Raw genomic sequence first — 23,403 nt, 5'->3', positions numbered from 1 at the left:
GATATAGAAGTTTTTTAGTTTCAGTGAAAGACTGTTAGTGAATCCCTAAACGATATAACTTTGCCCTGGCTTGTACATTTTCATAGTTTGCAATAATAAGAATAAAATGTTTAGAAAACTATTCTCACAAGTTCTGACATGTTTTGACATTGAAATAAATAATGCCATGTATTTAGCAATTTGATTAGTTTTGATTAAAATTTATTGAACCCAGCTGAAATCCTTTGTTCTTAGGATTGAGGCTTTGCTATTTCCCCTTCAAGGGGCCATTTTAATTGTTATTTATTTATTTTTTGCTGTATTCTTTCCACGATTGAGGCTTTGCTATTTCCCCTTCAAGGGGCCATTTTAATTGTTATTTATTTATTTTTTGCTGTATTCTTTCCACCCCAAGATGAGTTGTCTGTTTCTTATTGTGGAAAAGTGAAATTAAATCCCCTTTTGTACATAAATATGGGGTGTTTATCACATCATATTTAAATTATTAATGACAATCACATTTTCATGGGAAATACCAAACTTTTCTGCTGATAGGTAGTGTTCATTAGAAATAGATTTTACTGGTTTCTGGGGAGCTAAATCAATCATAAGCTCACTTCTGAAATGTTTTCTGACTTGCTGATCCCGGTGTGTATCGATGTGCTATACAGCTACTCTTTACACTTCTCTGACCGTCTATTCCCATGGTCACTTGAAGGAGCCAGTGAATCTTATTCAGAGTTACTAGATTCCATTCTCTTGGTCCTGTGTCCCGAGGTTACCCTGTATTTATTTATATATATATATATATATATATATATATATATATAAAATATATTTTTTATATAATTTATATATATAATTATATATAATATATACGCTTATATATAATATATTTATATATATTATAGATTATATATTTATATTTTATAAATATATATTATATATTTAATATTTATATATTATATATATTTATATAATTATATAAACATATATAAATATATATACACACACCCTGTATTTCTCAAATCAAATTGTAATTTTTGTTTTTATATTGTGTTATTTACTGTAAGTATGTTAAGACAAGGGACCATGTCTTATTCATTTTTGTAACTCCAGATTCCAACAGATCACTCAGTATGTAGTAAGGGCTCAGTTAATTCTCTGTGAATGACAGCAGACATGGCTGGGTTTGTGGGGAATAGATGCATGAAGGATACTTTTTTGAGAGGGTGTTAGTGAATGAAATTTCTGCCTGACCTAAACCAGACCAAATTCTAAATTACTCAGTCCTGATAGTATCAAACATTGGAATTTTCATTTTGATTATACTACCTTACCTATTGATGCTGTGTTTAGTTATATATATTGAGATTTAATGACCAAGAAGACAATTATTGAGAGACAATTGCAAAGTACAGTAAGTATACTTAGCTATTAGAATTAGGTTTATGAGGTCTTCACTCGAGCTTCCTAGCTGTGTGATCTTAGGGACAGTTCCTTCAATATAAAAAGAAGTTTCTAATGTTTACCTTATTCAATAGCACTGGGATATTATGAGGGTGAAATGAAATATTAAAACATGGTGAACTAGTGTTCAGTGAGTCATTATTATTATTTTCTATACTAAAACGGATTTTTTGGGGCACCTGGGTGACTCAGTCAGTTAAGCATCTGACTCTTGATTTTGGTTCAGGTTATGATCTCATGGTTCCTGAGTTTGAGCCCCACATAGAGCTCTGTGCTGACAGCATGGAGCCTGCTTGGGATTCTGTCTCTCCCTCTCTCTGCCCCTCTCCCACTTGTGTACATGTGCATGTGTACTCTCTCTCTCAAAATAAATAAACTTAAAAAAGAAATAAAATGTATTTTTCATTAAGGAAAAAGTAGTAATTGATTTCATTTGTTTATGGGGGAATCTTGCATCGCAAGTTACTAATTGTCCTCTATTTTAGGAAAATCTAGTCCAAAATTTAACAAAAGTGCTTTAAGCTTTAACAACTCAATAGCAAAAAAACCCAAATAACCCATTTAAAGTCAAATAACTTGAATAGATATTCCTCCCAAGAAAACATACAAATGGCTACTGTGTATATGAAAAGATGCTCAACATCACTGATTATCAGAAAAATGCAAATCACTACTACAATGAAATATTAATTCACACCTGTTAGCATGGCAATTATCACAAAACAAAACAAAAAAAAACAAACAACAAAGTATAGCAAATGTTGGCAAGGATTTGGAGAAATTGGGAACTTGTACATTGTTAGTGGGAATGTAAAGTGGTACAGCCATTATTTAAAACTGTGTGTAGCTTCCTCAAAAATATTAAAACTAGGACTACCATATAATTGAGGAGTGTCATTTCTGGGTATTTATCCAAGAGTTGAAATTAGGATCTCAGAGAGATGTCTGTCCCATGTTCATTGCAGCATTATTCACAATAGCCAAGGTATGGAAACAACCTGAATGCCTATTGACAGATAAGTGAATCATCAAAATGTGTAATATACATGCAGTGGAATATTATTCAGTCTTAAAACAGAAGGAAATTCTACTGTTTGTGACAACAGGGACTAACCTGGAGAATACCATGTTCAATGAAATAAGCCAGTCTCCGAAGGACAAATCCTATATGATTCTGCTTAAACGAAGTGTCTAAAATAGTCAAACTTGTAGGAGCAGAGAGTGGAATGGTGATTTCCAGGGGCTGGGTAGAAGAAGAAATACGGAATTGTTCAATGGGTATAAAGTTTCAGTTATAAAAGATGAATACATTCTAGAGACCTGCTACACAATATCGTGCCTATAGTTAACAACACAGTATTGTGCACTTAAAACTTTGTTGAGACAGTAGATCTCATGTTACTTAAGTGTTCTAACTACAAAAAAAGGTGTGTGGGGGGTAACAAAAGGAAACATTTGAAGATAATGGATAAGTATTATTATCCTGATTTTGGTGATAGTATCACAGTTATATACTTATGTCTAGACTTACCAAATTGTGTGCATTAAACATATACAGTTCTTCTGTATACTGTGTATCAACTATACTTCAGTGATGCTGTTAAACTTTTTAAAAGAGAGTCCTTTAAAAAATTAAAATGTAAATGGCTTGCTATCAAGAATATGCATATTCCTTCTCCTCTCTTTGTAGTCCTATTTGAATCCAGGAAGTTAAATATATAACTATATTTTTAACCTTTTTATAACTCAAACACATAGATCAAATCCTGCTCTGGAAAATAATCTTCTATTACCTAGAGAAACAATACAAGTTCTTGCATCTGCTTAAAGAGTGAGTTTCTAAATGCTTTTGGTGCTTATTTTTGTTCTCAGAAGGCCATTTCTTAGTTTAGTCACTACTGTACATTGGTTGTGGTAAAACTCTTGCTCTAAGGAGTTATTTAGCTAAAATAATGACAATAGAGCTTTCAGTTCCTTCTTCCTTAAATAGAGAATGTTATCCCCCTTTGAATATTTGTTGAAAATGCTGCTTTGGGGGCGCCTGGGTGGCGCAGTCGGTTAAGCGTCCGACTTCAGCCAGGTCACGATCTCGCGGTCCGGGAGTTCGAGCCCCGCGTCAGGCTCTGGGCTGATGGCTCGGAGCCTGGAGCCTGTTTCCAATTCTGTGTCTCCCTCTCTCTCTGCCCCTCCCCCGTTCATGCTCTGTCTCTCTCTGTCCCAAAAATAAATAAAAAACGTTGAAAAAAAAATTTTTTAAAAAAGAAAATGCTGCTTTGAGTAAAGACCACTGATTAAAAGCCAATACCAGGGATGCCTGGGTGGCTCAGTCAGTTAAGTGTCTGACTCTTGGTTTTGGCTCAGATCATGATTTCGTGGTTTCATGAGTTCGAAACTCGTGCACTAGCAGCATGGACCCTGCTTGGGATTCTCTCTTTGCCCCTCCTCTACTCGTGCTGTCTCTGTCTCTCAAAATAAATAAATAAACTTAAAAAAAAAGCCAATACATAATACAATTCAAGTATGCTAATAAGTAGAATAGGATATTACTTGGGTACTTGATAGAAGAATGCTCATGGTTTGCAAGTTCTGATAGCTGCTCTTGAGATACTTTTGAGAGTGTACTATTGGCAGAAGCTATTTGGAAATGACTTTATGCTATATACACATATAGATGCAGAGATGTTTTGCAAATGATGGTATTTTTAATAAATATGATTATCTCTTTATTAGATCACTCCACTACCTTATGAAATAGGAGCTTCTTGTTCACTCACTTATTCAATCACGCATCCAATGAATGCCCACACATTTCAGGCTTTACTGGACCCTAGAGATATAATGAAATGTAAGCTCTGTGAAGTCAGGGGCCTTCTCTGTCTTGTTTACTACTGTGTACTCTATGTGTAAAAAGCATCTGACAAGTAACAAGTGTTCAATAAATATTTGTTGAATAATTGAAGAGTGGATACCACTGATGTTTCTCCTCCCCCCTCAGTAATTAAATTTAATAGCTGTAATTCTGTAATGAATTCCTAATCTATAACTGAATGACTAGTTTCTAATTTAACTGTAATGGGCTTAATTCACAGTCCAATACTATTGGACAGTAATTTTGGCCTAAATGTTTTTCCAGGAAATGGCCTGGAAAATATGAAATTCTCTTCTCTCATAGAGTCTGTTCGTATTGTACCTTTGAGCATTTACAGGGAGGTAGTTTTATCTTTTGAAACCTTCTTGTCATATTGTTGGCCCCAATATCTGGTCATCTACTTTAAAAAGCAAAAACAAACAGATAAAACAAAATAAAAATGCCCAAACACTCCAAAAATAGTACTAAGAAAATAATCCAAAGAAATACAAATGTGTACAACTCATTAGTAAAACTTATTTAAAACTAGTCAAGTCCTCCTTCTTCAACTGTTTCTAACCCTACATTTGCTTTTTTGACCCTACAAAAAATCCTTTTTTTGCCTAGCTCCAGAGATCCTTCCATCCTGGAGGGTGTGCTCTCTGGTCTCCCTGGGTTCTTCTCCTGTTCTCTCTCTTCTTCCCTTCCCCCTCACCCCCCATGTCATTTCTCTTCTAACTGCCTCTTCTTTCTTTCTTTCTTTCTTTCTTTCTTTCTTTCTTTCTTTCTTTCTTTCTTTCTTTCTTTCTTTCTTTCTTTCTTTCTTTCTTTCTTTCTCTGAATGTTTCCCACATACTGTACCTATATTGCCTTAGATATTTACAGCTTTTAGGAGTAGGAAAAGAACACATAAGAAGTTTAGGTCTAGCTTGTGATGGGCATGAGTTTCCTTTCTGACTGTAAGACTTTCTACAGTTCACAGCCCATCAACTAGAATCTCAGGTAAGAGTTATTATTCTGTGTACATTTGGGGAGTGAAGTTTGAGGTGTTTTGGAATAATGTTATAGGTAAATATTGCTTGATGAAAATAAGTTACCATTTCTGTTTGGGGTTTGTCAATTTTGATTTAAAAAATATAAAACTGGGCGCCTGGGTGGCGCAGTCGGTTAAGCGTCCGACTTCAGCCAGGTCACGATCTCGCGGTCCGTGAGTTCGAGCCCCGCGTCAGGCTCTGGGCTGATGGCTCGGAGCCTGGAGCCTGTTTCCGAATCTGTGTCTCCCTCTCTCTCTGCCCCTCCCCTGTTCATGCTCTGTCTCTCTCTGTCCCAAAAATAAATAAACGTTGAAAAAAAAAAAATATATATATATAAAACTGATGTGTTTTCTGTGACAAAAATTAATCTGTTGAGTGCTTATTCAATTCCTTATTTACTCATAGTAATGCATTTGGAAGATAGTAGCATCCCCACGATGTTCAGGTGAGGGACAGAGGCACAGAAATGTTACATAACTTACCCAGAATCACTAGTCAGTAAGAGATGTGCCAGGATTTAGAGCCAGGAAATCTAGCCCCAGAGAAGAGATTCATAACCACTGTACCACTGTGTTCCTTTGAGCAAATATTGGGATCTGTGATGAGTTGTGGCTGAGTTAGAAAGCCAAGTATGTATGGTCACTGACCGTGTGAGACTCTCTCAGCCCAGTCCTCCTGAGCATCAGTGTCTCTGAGATACCATAGACAGGCAGGAGGTGGGCAGGAGATGGCTATCTGTGCCAGTCTTTTTCAGAGTGGCTTGTCCCTGTTGCTAACCTCGATGGGACACATAGGAAGTAGTATTTGGCTCATGCCTTTTTTGTACCAGAAGTTTCATTCCCTTATTTCATTGCTTCTCAGAGTCCCTTTAAGAGTCTACATGGCATTTGATATAGGAAAAGGGATAAAATGTTTTACAGAGAGAAAGAGAAGGAGAAAAAGATAGAATGAGCACAAATTTAAGTACAGTTTTGCTGTTTTAATCCATGTTGTTAAAAATAACACTTTTTCTTTACTGTGATGTGTGAGATAAATCTTCTCTTTCCCAAAGTGCACTTTAAGCTGACAAACGTACACACTCGGATCATACTGTGCACTTTTCTGCGAAGTCCCAGTTGTGCACCACATATGGAGGTGAAAATATTGTTACAAAAAGTGTGATTACACTTATTTGAACCTCAGAACAAATTTTAGTCAACTATCACTAAAGGACCAATTACATTAGACCAAGTTGCTATTTTACTTATATCTCCAGAAAGATGGAAAGAAATGATACCAAGGGTAATTAGGGTGGAGACTTGTGATAGTATGATTTATAATAAATATGTATTTGGTTTTTCTCCTATTTTGGGGACAGAACTCCTAAGAATCATGGAATCTTCTAAGTGATGAAAGTAATAGAGGTGTCTTTCATTATGTGAATGAGGTAACTCTGGGAAAGCCCTTAGGTCACCTGAGGACTGGGGCTGGTTTCTGGGAGAACTAACAGTGTGATTAGTGGGTTGGAACTTTTAGTCACATTCCCCCACCTCCAGGAAAGAGAAAGGGGCTGGAAATAGAATTCAATCACCAATGGCCAATGACTTAACCAATCAGGCCTGTGTAATGAAGCCTCCAGAAAAACCCAAAAGGGCAGGATTTGGAGAGCTTCTGGGTTGCTGAACACCTGCACATTGGGGGAGAGTGGCACAGTCAGAGAGGGCATGGAAGCTTCGTGCTCTTTTTCCATATCTTGCCCTATGCATCTCCTTCATCTGGCTATAGTCTTATAAAACTGGTGATCTAGTAAGTGCAATGATTCTCTGAGTTCTGTAAATTGCTCAAGCAAATTAACTGAACCCAAGGAGGGGTCTTAGGGACCTCTGATTTATAGCCAGTTGGTCTGAAGTAGAAGTAACAATCCAGATTGTGACTGGTGCCTAAAGCGAGGTGGGAGAGCAGTCTTAGAGGACTGGATCTACACCTGTGGGATCTGATGCTGTCTCTGGGTAGATAGCATCAGAATGGGGTTGAACTGTCAGATAACCAGTTGGCTTCCAGAGAATGGATTCCAGAGAATGGAGACTCCTCCCCTCTCAGGAATTGAAACTGGGATCTGGACACTTTGGAGAGTTTATGTGTTTTTATTGTCTTTAAGGAAAAAACAAAAATTGGTTATTTGGTTTTGTTCATTGCCATTATCTGGAGGCACATTCATAAGAAATAATTATGTAATAGTTTACTATGTCACATTTTTATTTGACCCAAAATGGTCAATTACAGGCGATTTTTTATGCTCAATCAAAAATTTTGACCAGTCAATTTTTACCAAGAGTCTAGTCATTCTCTCTGACAGTTAATAAAATGGTAATTTTGTTGATTTGTTTATGCGCCAAACTGAAGTCTGTCATGCAGATCTAACAGGTTAGACAACCAGAGACTTGACCTAATTTGCTTAGAACTTAACTTGACAGAAATTGTGAACCAACCAACACTGGTAATAATCATGTTTAAAAGAAATCACATTTTATATTCTGTACATAGCTTAGTAAGTAATTTCATTCCTAATAATTTAATCCTCCTCGATTTTCATCACAGTTGGAACTTAGTGCTGTGACATTGTTTCTTGTTTTATTTTTCTCCTTCCACATTATTAATAGAGATTTTGTTCTTAAAAATAAGCAACAACTGAAAATGTGATACTTTATCCTTTCAGATTGCTTTCACAAAACTTCTCTATTGAAATAGCAGGGAGTTTTATGATCCTAGTTCTGTTGTCTAAGTTGGCCTATAATTCCAGTTTTGTGCTATTTATATAGATTGCCTTTGTGCAGTACATTTCTTTGTGCAATACAGTCTCTTTGAAGAGGAGTTTTGAAATTAAACAATAACATTTATTAATTATTTGACATATACTATCATTTTAGAGATGCAATATCTTCATTTCTCTGTAAATTTTAATTTGTATAAATGGTGAATGCCCCTTCAAATCCCCACTTAGCAAAGGCCTGCTGACCTTGCCATTGGGAGGGCTATACTGGCCCTTGAAGATTGCCTGGCTGTAGAGAGCTGCCCTGCCCAATTTTATAACCCTACCCCTACCTCCACCACTTCAGGACAGGGCCCACATTCAACAACTGATTCATGTGAAAGTATAATGCCTTGGCCTTCCTGCTCTAATTTAAAACAACCCTGGGAGCCATTCTAGCCTCGGAACTCCCTGTGATGTTGGGAGCTTGTCACTGGGCCATCGCCAGCTGGACTTCTCTGCTCAGTGCTGCTTCCTTGTTGGGCCCTCCATAGAGTGGAGGCCGAGAGCAAATATGCATTTCAAGCTCCTTCTAAGGGTCTGCTTCCTGGGGAACCCAACCTGTGAAAACACTGTCTCAGACACTTTAGATTCCAGCCTCTCAACAATCTATAGGCAAATGTTAAGTGAAAATGTGGTTGTTTCCATAGCAACCTTTGCTTCTTAATAGTTGCTACCACTAATAGTTACATAGTTTTTACTACTGTGTTATTCTTTTAAAGAGTTAAACTCTAATTTTCAACCCAGGTCTTCAAAATACTTATAGACTCTCTTTGAAAAGAGACTTGGATCAATAGGGTGGGAACTGGGGTTTGAAAAGGAAAATGTGAGTAACTTTTCCCATTCTCTCACGTTGAAATTGCCCCAGTCACATTGTGTTGACCAATAATAGGTGAAAGGTGAAATGTAGCCATCTTATCTATTGGCATAGACAAATGGACAAGTATCATTTCTCAGAATTTAGGATAGCTGATAATATTATACAAAGAGTGGAAAGGATTCAAGAATGTGATTTGTTGACAATCCCATATTTTAAGCCTGAATATCAACTGTCTCCACTGTCAGGTTCAGTGATGGTGCTTATCTGGTCATGATGATGAGGATTATTAACAACACTAATAATGTACCACATCTGTATAGACCCTTGTTAGATTGCCTTTTTAAATTTGGTTCTCTTGATATCTCTGGGAGATGGTTTTTATGAACCTTATTACAGAAATGAGGGAACTGAGAGATGAGAGCTTTGTCTCAGGTCACACAGAATCCACTCTTAGGCCTTCTGATGCTAAGTCTGTTTTCTTCCTCACTCCAATATCTTCCTGCACTGGTGAATCAACTCATGAATGTACCTTTCATCTCTCAGACCTGAGACATCAAGCTACTCACCCATGAAATAAAGAGATAAAACTTATGAAATGGAATTATTTACAAACTTGCCCTTGAATCAAGGAGAGCAAATTATTGTGCCACCCTACAGATGAATACACTAAAGTTAACATGGTATTCTAATTCTTGGAACCCTCATAAAAATGGTTTTGGGAAACAGACCCATTTCAGTGGCAACTTGCTCTGAATTATCATGGTCCACGTTTTTAACTTCTTTTATGTCACTTATTTTTAAACATATATTTACATGCATCCTTTTGTTTCCTGACTTGGCTGAGAGATGTTTGCAGGCAGAACTATCTCATTGTCTTTCTCTATACCATCAGTGCCTATTACAAATCTTCCATCTATTCATTGAACAAATATTTGTTGAAGTCTGTATGTACCAAACATAGTGATAGGTGATAAGGATATGGTGGTAAATGTGAAAGACAAGGTTCAGTATGCATGGAGTTTATAGTCTAAGATGAGAAAAAAATAACAAAATAAAAGAATACAATTACTGCAATGCAAAGGAGAAATGGAATACAAAGGACATCAGCAAAGTCTTTCTGAAGACAGGCATTTGCAGGGATAATTGGAAGGTTTTGAGGGTGGACTGGTTATATACTGAAGAAGATTAAGTCAGTTCTAAGAAATCTGTATAGATTCTAGGTATCTTAAGTTCTATTTTTTTTTTAATTTTTTTTAACGTTTATTATTGAAAGACAGAGAGAGACAGAGCGTGACCAGGGGAGGGGCAGAGAGAGAGGGAGACACAGAATCTGAAGCAGGCTCCAGGCTCTGAGCTGTCAGCACAGAGCCCGATGCGGAGCTCGAGCTCACAAACCACGAGATCATGACCTGAGCCCAAGTCGGGTGCTTAACCGACTGAGCCACTCAGGCACCCCAGTATCTTAAGTTCTTAATACTCAATAGAAGTACTGTATTTGTGTAGCTATAAATTGACTTATAAGGGGCAACCTGCTGGGTTTCTGGGTTTCTTAATGAGTCTTTAAATTTGCTTTATTTTATTCATCAATCATTTGTATCTACTAAACCATTAAGCAACATGTATAGTTAATTCTGGATAAGCAAGGTGATGGGAAAAGTCTAGACTTGGAGTCAGACAGACCAGGATCTGAACCTGCGTTCCAGCCTCTTACTGGCTGTTTACACCCCTGTTTCTCATTGTCCTCATCAAAAATATGGTGATAATACCAACCTTAGAGTGCTGCCATTAGGACTAGTGAGGTATCAGTGAATGAGACTGAGAAAGAACCGTTGTGTATGTTACAAAGTGTATGTAAAGCGTTCAGTTCTACAAATGATCTTCCAATTATTATTATTAATCAAAAGAAAAAATTACACAAGCAAGGAAATCAAACAGCAAATTCCAGAAAACAACCAATTATAAATTCCTCCATGCAGCATTATTTTCCTACACTTCAGGAAAGTGCTAAGCTTTAGAAATTATTTCATGCAGAACTGGGCACACCTGCAGAACAGGAAAGTTGGTGTCCCTTGAATTGCATGCAGTCAGAATTCTCTCAGGGTAAGATATGGAAAAATAGATGTAATAGACATGTTCTTTGATGGAGGGCAACTCCTCTTCCTCCTGCTCATGCCAGGAGTCTAAATCAAGTCTGAGAGTCTCTTTAAATATTAAAACATTAGATAATGTAGGAAAGGTATTGTAGGTATTATAGGTACAGGTATTGATTGTAGGAAAACATATCTTTCACTAAGCCTGAATGTTTGACTAAATTTCACTGGTATTTGACCAAACTCTCAACAGTATATAATGACTTCTTATGAAATCATGGGCCTGTTTTGAGGGGTGACGATAATTACTACTGCCTTTTGATATAACCTATGCAATTGTTTTTCATCATTAGATAATTTTATATTCTTATCTGGCTTTTCTTATGTGTACATCTTGTCATTCAATTATATTACAAGATGCTGAAGACAGACAATCTTTGCATGTCTGTAGCTCATGAAACATAGCAGACCTTGAGTGCTTATGAATGGATTAACTGTCGGGCTTTTTGACTGATGTGAAGATAGAAAGTGTGAATGAGTTTCAGAGCTAAGAAAAGAATCCCAATCTTCTAAATGCAATCACTTGGGAAGTAATACAGTCCACAATTTAATAAAATATCCATAAGGCATCAAACAGCAAAATGCCATGTGGAGCAGTTTCCTTATAAGTATTTGTTCAGCTGAAATAAATTAATTGTGTGGTCCCTCTTTCCAGGAAAACAAATTGACCAGGCTGACAAATACGAGGCAGAGACATAAAAAATATGAAATGAATTTAGACTATGTAAGAATCCAACCTAACTCAGCTTTTTACGAACAAAAAGTTTAATAGATCCTTAGTGAATGAATAAATCAATGAATTCAGACTAAACTATGTCTGGATTGCCTGTTTGTCTCATCTGAAATACTCATAATAAAATTTTTTTCAGTCTTCATTTCTTCCGGCTATGGAGTCAGTAGTAATCTCAAATGATACTTAGGGTACGACATGTCTTTAATGGGATGCTTAAGTAATCACAGCAATTTAATTAAAAGGGCAGTCATGTTTTAAAACAGCTATTGTTCCCTAGAGTGTTACAGTTTTGTTTTCACATTCCTACAGCTACCTAATCCTTCCATTCATCATAGTTTTTTGTTTATTTGTTTTTTTTATTTTTAAAAACATTATGCAGTCTTCAACTTACCACTAGACTTTGTCTTAAAAGTTTTCTCCTCCAAATATGTGGTCACTACTTTCCATTCACATTTGCTAGTTCCCTCTCCAATGCTAGTGGTTTTTCAGAGCTCCATCATTCACCTTTTCACCTGTTGTTGATTTAAATATTCCTTCTGAGTGACCTGTTCATTCCTGACACTTCAACTACCTACTGCATCAGCACCTGACAAAACTGTAATTACATTTTCCATCTCTCTTTAGTTCCAGACCAACGTCTTCAATTTGATGTTCCATGGGTACTTCAAAGACAACCTGTCCTGAATCAGAATCATTCTTTTCTCCTCTATGTACCTTCTCACCCTCCTGTATTGCCTGCTTGTTTAATGGTGGCATCACACAAACTGGTCACAAAGGCCAAAACCTTAGTGTCATGCTTAGTGGTTTCCCACAACCTCACTGCTTAGATAAAATCAGTACAGTCTAAATATATACAATTTTTATTTGTAAATCCTCCCTCAATAAAGCTGGTAAAAATAGTGTGAAGCTTCATTGATTCTAACTCAGATTCTAACATCTCTGTCTACTCCTCCTTGGCACCAGTAGCATTGTCTCAGGCATCATTCTCTGTGGCCTCTTCCAGTAACTTCTTAATGGGGCTCAATACCTCCTGTTCTTTCCACTCCGGTTTGTCCTCTGCATAAGTGACCCTCATCCATTTTTCCTCCATGAAAGGCAGTGTTCACAGATGAGACCTATTTCTATGGGCTTCTTAAAAGGTGAAGAAAGAGAAACATTAAGTGAGGTAGTTAATCACTTTAATTATTCATAATCTTCCACAGGACCTGCACAAACTATGCATGACGTGGCCCCTGTCTACCTCTCATCTTTGTCTCACATTTCTCTCTCTCTCTGTCATTCATTAGCTCAGATGGCTCTTTCCTGCCCTTTCACATGCTGTTCTCACCCATTGTGTCTTCTTTCTGACTTCAACAACACTTTAGAGAGACTTTTCCTGAACACTCCTCCATGTAAATTAAATGCCCTTGGTCTTTCTCATAGAACTCACCATAATTTATAATTATATACTTACTTTTGTTGTTGTTGTTGTTTGCATTTAAGCCTGTTTTACCCACAATGTTTCTACACTCTGAAGGCATAAACTGTGTCTATTATATTCACCATTGCATCCACAGCCCCTGTGCAGTAGGGGCGTGCAATGAATATTTAATGAAACAATGAATCAATCACCACAACTATTAATGGCATATTAGTAGGCTAGCTATCTACAGGCTCTGTCTGTGGATTATGGGCAATTCCTACTCCTGAAGAGTTTAGTAAGAACATTGCAATCATAGGGATAACTTAGACCATGCTCTAACTTATAAGAAATATAACCTTCAGTACTCTAACACTGTTAGCATACATTATTGCTACACATGGTAAGTCTGTCCACAATGGCCGTTGTCTGGATACCAGACATTTCTTCTTTGTTTGGCTACCTGAGGTTTCTTCCCAAGGCATACAACTCATCATGTAATTCTCCCGCTTCTGAATATTCAGTGGGTTCCCATTGTTTTCAAGATAAAGTCCAAATTATTTGGCATGTCTAACAAAGTCATTCTCAAGCTGGGCCTGGCCATTCTTTCCAAACTCAGCCCCAGCCAGTCTTGACCATAGGCCATGATCAAACAAGGTTCTTTCATACTTTTGCCTATACCAGAAATGTCCCACTTTTGTTCCTAGATGGATGTATATTTGCTCTTTAAAATCTCTTAAGCACTTTAATTACCTCTTCCTCTGTGTTCCCATTATGTAAGTATATCCTTTTAATTGTAAAATTTACCTCATATTCTATGATAATTTATCGGAATGACTATTTCCCAGACTAGATGGTATAACTCCTGGATTAGATTGTGTATCCCCAGTGTCCAGCCCAATACATAACCATATAGTGGAACATAATAATGTTTGGGTGACTGAATGTATTGGCAATTGTTTGGAAATAAAAATGTCATTGCCTACTGAAGCAATGTTATAAATGGTGCTTTCTCATCTGACTCAAAAAAAGCCTATGTAAGCCATAATGCAACTGAACCATATTGCTAATATTCATTTTTCTTCTAATATTAGAATATGTTCACTTTCTACTCTACTGTAATTGAGGAACCCTGACAGGTGGCAGAGGTCATTTCTAAACTTTTCTCTTTGGTTTCTCATTGCCTTAGAAGGAGAGACCAAAGGAAGAACTCTTTTTTTCTTCCTTCCTTCCTTCCTTCCTTCCTTCCTTCCTTCCTTCCTTCCTTCCTTCCTTCCTTCTTTCCTTCCTTCCTTCTTTCCTTCCTTCCTTCCTTCCTTCCTTCCTTCCTTCCTTCCTTCCTTCCTTCCTTCCTCCTCGCCTCTCCTCGCCGTCCCTGCCCTCCCCTTCCCTCCCCTCCTCTCCCCTCCCCTCCCTCCCCTCCCTTCCTGTCCCCTTCCCCTGTTCCTTCCTTCCTTCCTTCCTTCCTTCCTTCCTTCCTTCCTTCCTTCCTTCCTTCTGTGATAGAGGGATGGGATTGCTGCCATTTTGATTTTCTTGGTGGAGACATAATGTCAACCGAGGGTCTGCATCTTTGGAACTTGCCTGTGTCTCAAATAGTTTTGAAGACTGCTTGTTTCATAACATATCATTTTGCTGATACATAAAACTTTCGCTGTAATACTATGAGCTGTAAAATGAAATTAACTTTAAAGCAGGTCTACAAATAGATAAAATAGCAAAAGGATCCTTTTACTTAATAGGTGGTCTCACCTATAAGACATACTCACACTTTTTATTAATCCAGGCACTTGTTTTTCAACTTAACATCAAATGAATCAAAACAGCCATTCTTCTTTGCACTCCTTGACTGTCATTACACATTTTGTACACTTTAGCTTTATTATAGACATCCACAAAAATAATCTTTAAGCTTGGAAAATAAAGCAATAACCCTGATGTATGATTAAATAATTGATGTCATTTATTTGATATATATATTGTAATGCAACAAACATGATTGCTTTTAATAGGTGAGGATGAAAGTTTTGAAAAACATACTGCATTGAATCATTCGTTTTTATAAAATAGCTAACCTCATTAAATTGGTTAATTAAATAAGTGCCATTTCTGAGTCACTCTCTCTTTTTAAAATAGGTGGTGTTTGCATTGCTCAATCACAGAAAATCCCACGTGAACCAAGACCTGGAGAATTTGAAAAAATTATCAAACGCCTGCTAGAAACACCTAATGCTCGGGCAGTGATTATGTTTGCCAATGAAGATGACATCAGGTGCGGATTAATTTTCTTCTTGATGTTGGATCAGATGTGCAATCCACATCCTTTTTTTTTTTTTAACATATTTCATGTTCAGTGTAAAATCTTGTGAGATTTCACAGGAATTGCAGCGTTCTCATGCAATTACAGATTGCCTTCTGCTGCACAGAGACACAACAGCCTTCTAGTTCCTAAGTCTGAAATGTCTATAAAGTAAAACTTGGGGGCTGAAAGAAATGAGACAAGTAAGAATGATAGACAGAATAATGTGAATGAGGTTAAGGATAAGGCTAACTAGCAGGTGTCAATATGTTTCCTTTAGAAATGATAAGACTCAGGCAGTTAGTGATTGACTAATTGTTTAACACTGACCTACTGAGTGTATATAATTCAATATATCTGGTCTTATAACATTCATAAGTGTAGTGTTTCTTGAGAAATATGGTATGTTTTATTTCTTTTTATTCCTGTAGGAGGATATTGGAAGCAGCGAAAAAATTAAACCAAAGTGGTCATTTTCTCTGGATTGGCTCAGATAGTTGGGGATCCAAAATAGCACCTGTTTATCAGCAGGAGGAGATTGCAGAAGGAGCGGTGACAATTCTGCCCAAAAGGGCATCAATTGATGGTAAGGACAAGCCATAGAAAATTTGTTTCATTCCAATTGAATCAAAACTCCAAGGCAAAACCAGAATATCAGCATATGATGAAATGTACCCATGGTTGATGATTCTGGATAGAATTTGTAATTCTGATGGTAGAAATGCCAAGACAGTAACTATTTAACTCAATATATATTTTTCATTAGAAAAGAATGCCCATTAGATTTTTTCTTTAAAAAAGGGAGTTATAGTTGGCCTTAGATATTTCTATGATGTTAGCCCTTTCCATGATGTTGCCCTCTAAGCTTGCACATTTCCATGGCATAGATGATGGTTACAGCATTGTCATGGGGAGAGTATTTGCTTTCTATAAAATGGAGATGTGAGACTGGGCTGACCCTATAGATAAGTAAATGCAACAACAAAGATATGGAGCTTCCCTGAGAGGAAGTTTGTCTCCAAGATATCATTTCCAATCGTCTTAGCAGTGACTGAAATTCCTACCTTCCCCATTATCTTTTGGAGTAAAACATTAGTTCCAGGTGATCTCTCTTTTATGAGGTGTCACCCGAGCAGGCTAACACATTAGCCCATTACCCATGACTGCATAAGACTACATCAGAGCTGGTTAGTTTATTGGATTAGCTGAAAAATGGAACATCTAGGACAGATACATTTTGAGTCAGGAAGAAGCATAGCAACCTGGAACATTGACTCCTGTTAGGAGAGAGAGAGAAGAATGAGAAAAGTCTGAGTTGGTTCTGAATATATAGCAGAATGTCGCTGGTCACTGTGATGTAGAGGAGAGGGGGAGGTTGTGATGATGACATTAACAGGCCCTCCTGTTATGTTCATCTATACAGCCAGGTGACTCAATGGTGAAGAGTGAGGGTGATGATATTATCTGTTGATTACCCTTGGCTTTTACCATATGGGAAGACTAATTTCTGGGCTATTGGTTCTTCCCCATTTGTTAATACGTTTTGGGTTTTTTTTTCATGCAATAATCACAACATATTCATTCAAATGTCTGACATAATAGCCATTCAAAAGCTCTGACAGTATTTGGTTTTGATTTTGAAAGAATATTAAAATCATACCTTTTCTCTCTAAAATAGGGTTTGATCGCTACTTTAGAAGCCGAACTCTTGCCAATAATCGAAGAAATGTGTGGTTCGCAGAATTTTGGGAGGAGAATTTTGGATGCAAGTTAGGATCACATGGAAAAAGGAACACTCATATAAAGAAATGCACAGGTAACCAGTGAAATGTTTCCCTTCGTGCATTTGTTTTATCATTAACTGAAAAATGAAGTTTTTCTATATGGACAATGATCAGAGTATCTCCTATTTCTTCAAGTTTCTTATCAGTTTCTCAGCAGGATTGAGCATACACTGATCATTCAACAAACTTATGTGTGTTCATTGGTTCTTACAGTCAACAAGTATTTCTTGATCACATGCAACGTGTCCAACACTGGTGTGTTTGAATTCTATTTAGAAACATTTATTGAGTTTCTACTATGGGCAAAGCACTTTAATAGGCTTGGTGGGATATAGACAAAAAAATCAAGAAACAATAGTGGTCTCCAGGAACTTAACATGTAGTTAAGATGAAGATCATAATACATTGCTCTAAGACAGCGGTTTTCTTGCACTATTTCAATGCATGTCCCTGTAATACGATTGTCCCCCATATCCTGCATAGCTCTTGCAGCTATGATTTTTTTATGCTTTACCTTCTGTATCTTGTGCTTAAAAATAATAGTGATATTAAATGCACATATTTTGAATGTAAGAACGAAACATTTTTTTAAATTTTTAGATAACATGATTATGTACATAGAACCACCTATGGAATTTTAAAAATTACTTAGAACTTAGTCAATTTAACCAAACCACAGATACAAGGTCAATATAAAAAACCTTTTTCTATATCTATATCTATATCTATATCTATATCTATATCTATATCTATATCATCTATCTATCTAGCTGTCTATAGTTTTTTTTATAGAAACTAATATGTGGAAAATGAAATTTAAATAATACTGTTAATAGCAGGATCAAAAACCATAAAAGATTAGGGATAATTTTAACAAAGATGCATAAATCTTCTGCACTGAATACTACAAAACTTTAATGAGCATTTTATAACTATATACCCCTCCCTCACCTACTCCTTGTTCTCATGTTTTGATATATCCTCCTTTCCCTCTGATTATTTCATTTGGCAATAGCTGCTCAGTAGAAGACATAATATGATAAGTGCTAGAGCAGACATAGAATGAGGCTGGGGATGTGAAAAGTAGGTGGCATGCTGTGGAGAGTCTGACTTTAGGTTTCCTGTGTGCCAGGCCCCCTTCCAGGATCTGCAAACAGAGATGAGGTCTGTGCTCATGGGGCTTACATTCCAGTGTGAGGAGACAGACAGTAAAGAAGTAAACATATAAATGAAGAGATATTTCCAGATGCTGAGATGTGCTTATGGGAAATACAAGGGGGGTAAATGCGAAGGGCTGACCAGGTGGTTTCGGCAGGGAGGGTGGCCATTAGGCTGTGCAGTCAGAGAATGCTTCTCTAAGGAGGTGACATTGAGATGAGACCTGAATGGCAAGATGTTGTCAGCCATGTGAAGATATGATGGCAAGCCATTCCAGGATCTAGGGCAAGGCTCTTGTTCAAGCCATAGCAGGGGATAAAAATCCCCCACTGGAGGGGGGGCTGGAGTGAGTGAGGCGGCTGGAGTGATTGAGGGAGGATAGTAAGTAAGAGGGAGAGTGGCTGGGGTTGTGTCATGCAAGTTCTTCAAGTTCTTTCCAGAAACCCCAGAGCTGGGGATTTTGGGTTTTATTCTACCTATAGAATAGAATTATTCGAGGCTTTTTGTCTAGGGCGTTGCTCAGATACCTGTTTCAAACAGATTTTTCTGGCATAAGTATGAGGAGGATTGCAGATCAGGAGAGAGGAAGGTGAAAGATTAGTCAGGGCCCTTCCAGTAGTCCTGGTGATAGGCAGTCACAGCCTAAACAAGGATGTGCAAATCAGGGCAGAACACAGAGGAAAAAAGTCCTGGAAAGTAGTATTTACAGCAAGTATATGGTGAGTGACTAACAGTGGGGTGGGGGTAAGCAATGGAGATTCTGAATGTAAAATCTCTACCAGCTAGGACTAGGAAAAAGGTAATGTAATTAGTTCGCAGAGAAGACAATGAATGGTAGGTTGGGAGGGGACAAACTTGAATTTGTTTTTGAGATAGCCCCATGGAACTGCCCAGCAGGTGGCAGCATAAGGTCTGAGACCCCACAGAGAATTCAGCACTAATAATACAGGTTCGTGTGTGGCAGATGGAGACTTGGAAGTTAAAGGCAAGGGCAGGGATGCAGTTGCCAGAACTTTTTGGAGCAGAGCTGAGGGATGATAACTGAAGATTCTAGGAGAAGAATCAGGAAGGGCAGCAGAACATGATGGGTTTGGGGAAGGACATGCCCTCCCAGCGTGCAGGAGAAAAGATGGGGTGCGTGCAGTTTCAGTGCTGCTGAGAGGTATGGCTGAGGAATCAGGAGGGTGACAGACTCAGATCGTGAGGTTCTGAGATAGAGCTGGAATAGAGGAAGGGGAGGAAAGAAGGATTTTTTTTTTAAAGTTTGGCAAGGAAAGAAAGGTATGGTAAAACCCTTCAGAAAGAAAGAAGTGGGGTTACAGATGTTTCGTTTAGGATAGGGCACATTTGAGCATCTTGTCAGATAAAAATAGCAATCAGAAGGAGTAAAAATTAGCTGTGGGATAGGATCTTGACAGAAACTTTAGGAGAGGCATCAAGAGGGAGGTGTTACCTTTAAATAATGTGATTTAGTTAGGGGGAAAAAAAGGTACATGTAAAATCGTATATGAGCAGAGGAGGAAAAAATCCCATCATTAAAAGCTAAATTTGGACATAGATATTGTGGAACTTTAGAAGATGTATGACTGTAAGTTCAGGTTGGAAAATTCAAAACTTCACGGAAGAGGTGAGAGTTTGATAAGAAAGATTTAAGAGAGAACATCAAGATGAGGGAGAAGATGGGCCAGCAGCAGGGCAAAGACACAGAGTAGCACAGGCCATGGAGATGTGTACGAAGGGCAGTGAAGAGGTCCAGCTTACTGGAAAGAAGGGTGCATGTTAAGGAATAATGGGAAATAAAGAAGGTCCAGTTTATAGAAGGATTTGAAAGGGGAGTTTATGGAGTACCTTCTATGTTTTCATTCAGGTATATTTTACACTGTGCTTAATTCTGACTTCTGAATGTTACTGTCTGTGTGCAGTCACATCCTATCATTTAGATCATACTAATGAAAGTCTGCCATTCAATGAAGTAATGAAGTGGATGAACTTCGTTTTATGTATTTATAACTAATAACTAGGAAATTAGTTATAAAGTAATCATAACTTCTTAATAGACTTGTTTTCAGAATAACAAGTTTCTCTAAACTCTTATTAGGGGTTTGAGGGGTACCTGGGTGGCTCAGCCAGTTAAGCGTCCAACTTTGGCTCAGGTCATGATCTCAGTCTGTGGGTCCCAGCCCCACGTCCGTCTCTGTGCTCAGAGCCGGGAGCCTGCTTTGGATTCTGTGTCTCCCTCTCTCTGCCCCTCCCCTGTTCTCTCTCTCTCTTAAAAATAAATAAACATTGGGGCGCCTGGGTGGCGCAGTCGGTTAAGTGTCCGACTTCAGCCAGGTCACGATCTCGCAGTCCGTGAGTTCGAGCCCCGCGTCAGGCTCTGGGCTGATGGCTCGGAGCCTGGAGCCTGTTTCTGATTCTGTGTCTCCCTCTCTCTCTGCCCCTCCCCCGTTCATGCTCTGTCTCTCTCTGTCCCAAAAATAAATAAACGTTGAAAAAAAAAATTTAAAAAAAAAATAAATAAACATTAAAAAATAAAAATAAATAAAAAACAAAGTTGATGTATGTTGACATCCTTTTAGCATCTGTAGATGGTGTATATCTGATACTTATTTCAGGCATAATACTGACTGAGGTTGTGGTATAGTCCACACTTGATGGCATGTCTGCTTCATATTCCTTTTATTTATTTGGCTAAAATTGTAAAAGTCTGTCAGTAAGACCTATGTCCAGTTCCTTTAAAATGGTGTTTACTCCAAGTGCTAGGGCAAGTGCACCCTTAGGAAACAGGATCAGTAAACAGATTTTCCTGCAAATTCCATTGTGAGTGATACTGAAATAACTTGTCTCTGGGTGGGAAAGAAATAAATTATGCAATGTTCTAAGTTAATTTTCTTGAAGTGGTAACACGTGAATATTTCCAGATGTTGAGAGAAGATGTTTGTGCCCCAAATTACCATCAAAACGCAGTTTTCATCTCTGTTTTGGGGGAGGAAAGATGATCTAACACGTCAGTGGTCAAATTAAGAAGGAAAATCTATGGGTATTCACGGAGTAGAGGTGTCCAGGGTTCGAAAATTATTTATATTTCCAATTTGTCCAATCCCACCAAATTCAGAAATGAATGTATACAGATATCTGTGTTTCAAAATTTGGCCTTTACAGAGTTCGTGTTTAACCATCCACAGTGAGTCAAAAAGTTAGAGAACTGTGTGAAAGAGGATATCTATGAGGGACTTTTTGCTGCATTTAGGGTATCATTTGTGGGTTATATTCTGAGTAAAATTTTACATTAGGCGATGATAATCCGTGAACGTAATTATTCGCTTCCATTGGGGGTGATACTGGCAATGTATTTACATGGATAAAAGAGTGCTTCCCAGCAGGGTAGGGCTTCTGTCTTATCAATTTTCAGGAGATAGAATGTCTTCAAGCAGTGAGGAGCATCCTCTTCCTAAAATTAACTTGGTGCAAACAGTTTTCTGAGATGATTTTCCCCCCTAGAATCTCAGGAAAGCTTTCAGAAAGATGTGATATTACTGTTAACTTTGATATGCTGGCCAGATTCCAAAGTGAAGCGATTCCTACCATCCACTTAGCTATTTATGTGGTTATTATTGCTTCTGAGAGCTGCTGAGTTCGGAAAGCTACTACTACTTAATCCTACTTAAAATTCCCTTTGTCTTTCTCAAGAAGAAAAAAAGGATTCTTTTGTACTTGTTCTCAGTGGTGATGGGTGTTGTTTTATAGACGTTTATCTGACCTCTCTCTCCTTTTCCTCCTCCCTCTCTTCTTCTACTCTCAGCTTTAATGCCTCTTCACTCCTCACAACCCAGATGCCCACAGCCTCCCTGCAAAAATGTGGGTCTTCATCATCTCTGCCTGTCCTTGCACTGGGTTTCACATCCCCGTTACCCCACTCTGGCCTCTGCCTAAGCTCCTCTTCCACTTTCCCCTCCAACACCTCACTTTTTTCTTTTTCCTATCTTCTCTCTGCTTAGTCCCCAATCTACCTTTTTTTGGTCCAGCAAGAATTTCATGGGCAGTGGGGAGTTTTTCTTTTGAGGTCTTGCTTGACTTTTTTTTATGGCTGTCATTCTGATTTCTCATCTTCATAGTGAGGCCTGACAGTGAATATTGCAGGGACCGGGGTACGTACAGTCAATCTGCTCCTCAAAGGCAGGCTCCCTCTTGGCTCATACTGTGTTCTGGCCTTCATTTCTTCACTGTGAATTGTGGATAGCTCTCTCTGCCCTGATCAAAACAACATCCGTGACCAGGCCAATAAATCCAGTGGGCTCCATGTAGCATCTTCAAACCTTCTTTTGCCTCACTCACCCCTTCATTCACTTGTTTATTCATTTTGGATGACCTGTCTTGTGCCAGACACTGTGCTACAGATACAGAGACAAAGAAAGGACCGCTTTTGCCCTTAAATTGCTCGCACAGACATTCACACTGTCTCCCGGCATTTGAAGTGCTTTCCTTGTCTGTTGGGTTTTAATCCTTAGCCAGGAGGTTGGGGCACTGCTGCCTAGCCTGCATATGGCTGACACTCCAATGCTAAATGGTGGTGAACATATGCTGCTTGAAATGGCCTATTGATTCTTATTTATGATGATAGAAATAGTGGTAATGGAAAAAGCAATGCATAAATATGTTTCTTCCCACAAACAAGCAGTTCTGTCAGTGAACCAAATAGCAGGCTCAATAATTAGCTCCCTGAAAGGCCTGTCAATTTCTTTTCCTTTTTTTTTTCAATTTATTTTCTAGTGCCAGAATAACTAACTAGGTAGCTTTTCAGGTGTAACTACCTCTCCACAGTCCTGTATTTGCTTTGAGAGGCTATAGAAGGTGGAAGCTTTTACCCATTCACCCAGGACTCATGGAGACCATGTGAGTGAGTTGGGTAGTTAAGACGAAGGATGGATTTAGACAATTTGA

General features: G+C 38.0%; 1 protein-coding gene across 1 annotated transcript in view; it reads left to right on the top strand.

Annotated features, from left to right (window-relative positions):
• Positions 1–23,403, top strand: part of GRM8 (glutamate metabotropic receptor 8) — a 759,669-nt gene that overhangs the window by 332,705 nt on the left and 403,561 nt on the right. The window contains exons 3-5 of the mRNA XM_047096173.1: positions 15,358–15,493; positions 15,952–16,106; positions 17,199–17,336. Coding sequence (XP_046952129.1) covers positions 15,358–15,493; positions 15,952–16,106; positions 17,199–17,336 — 429 coding nt within the window. The remainder of the gene's footprint in view (positions 1–15,357; positions 15,494–15,951; positions 16,107–17,198; positions 17,337–23,403) is intronic.

The sequence above is a fragment of the Lynx rufus genome, unplaced genomic scaffold (genome assembly GCF_022079265.1).
Source record: "Lynx rufus isolate CCGP_SWC_20201006 ecotype Redwood Valley unplaced genomic scaffold, mLynRuf1.p SCAF_4, whole genome shotgun sequence".
NCBI lineage: Eukaryota > Metazoa > Chordata > Mammalia > Carnivora > Felidae > Lynx > Lynx rufus.
This window is presented reverse-complemented; position numbering and strand designations above follow the sequence as displayed.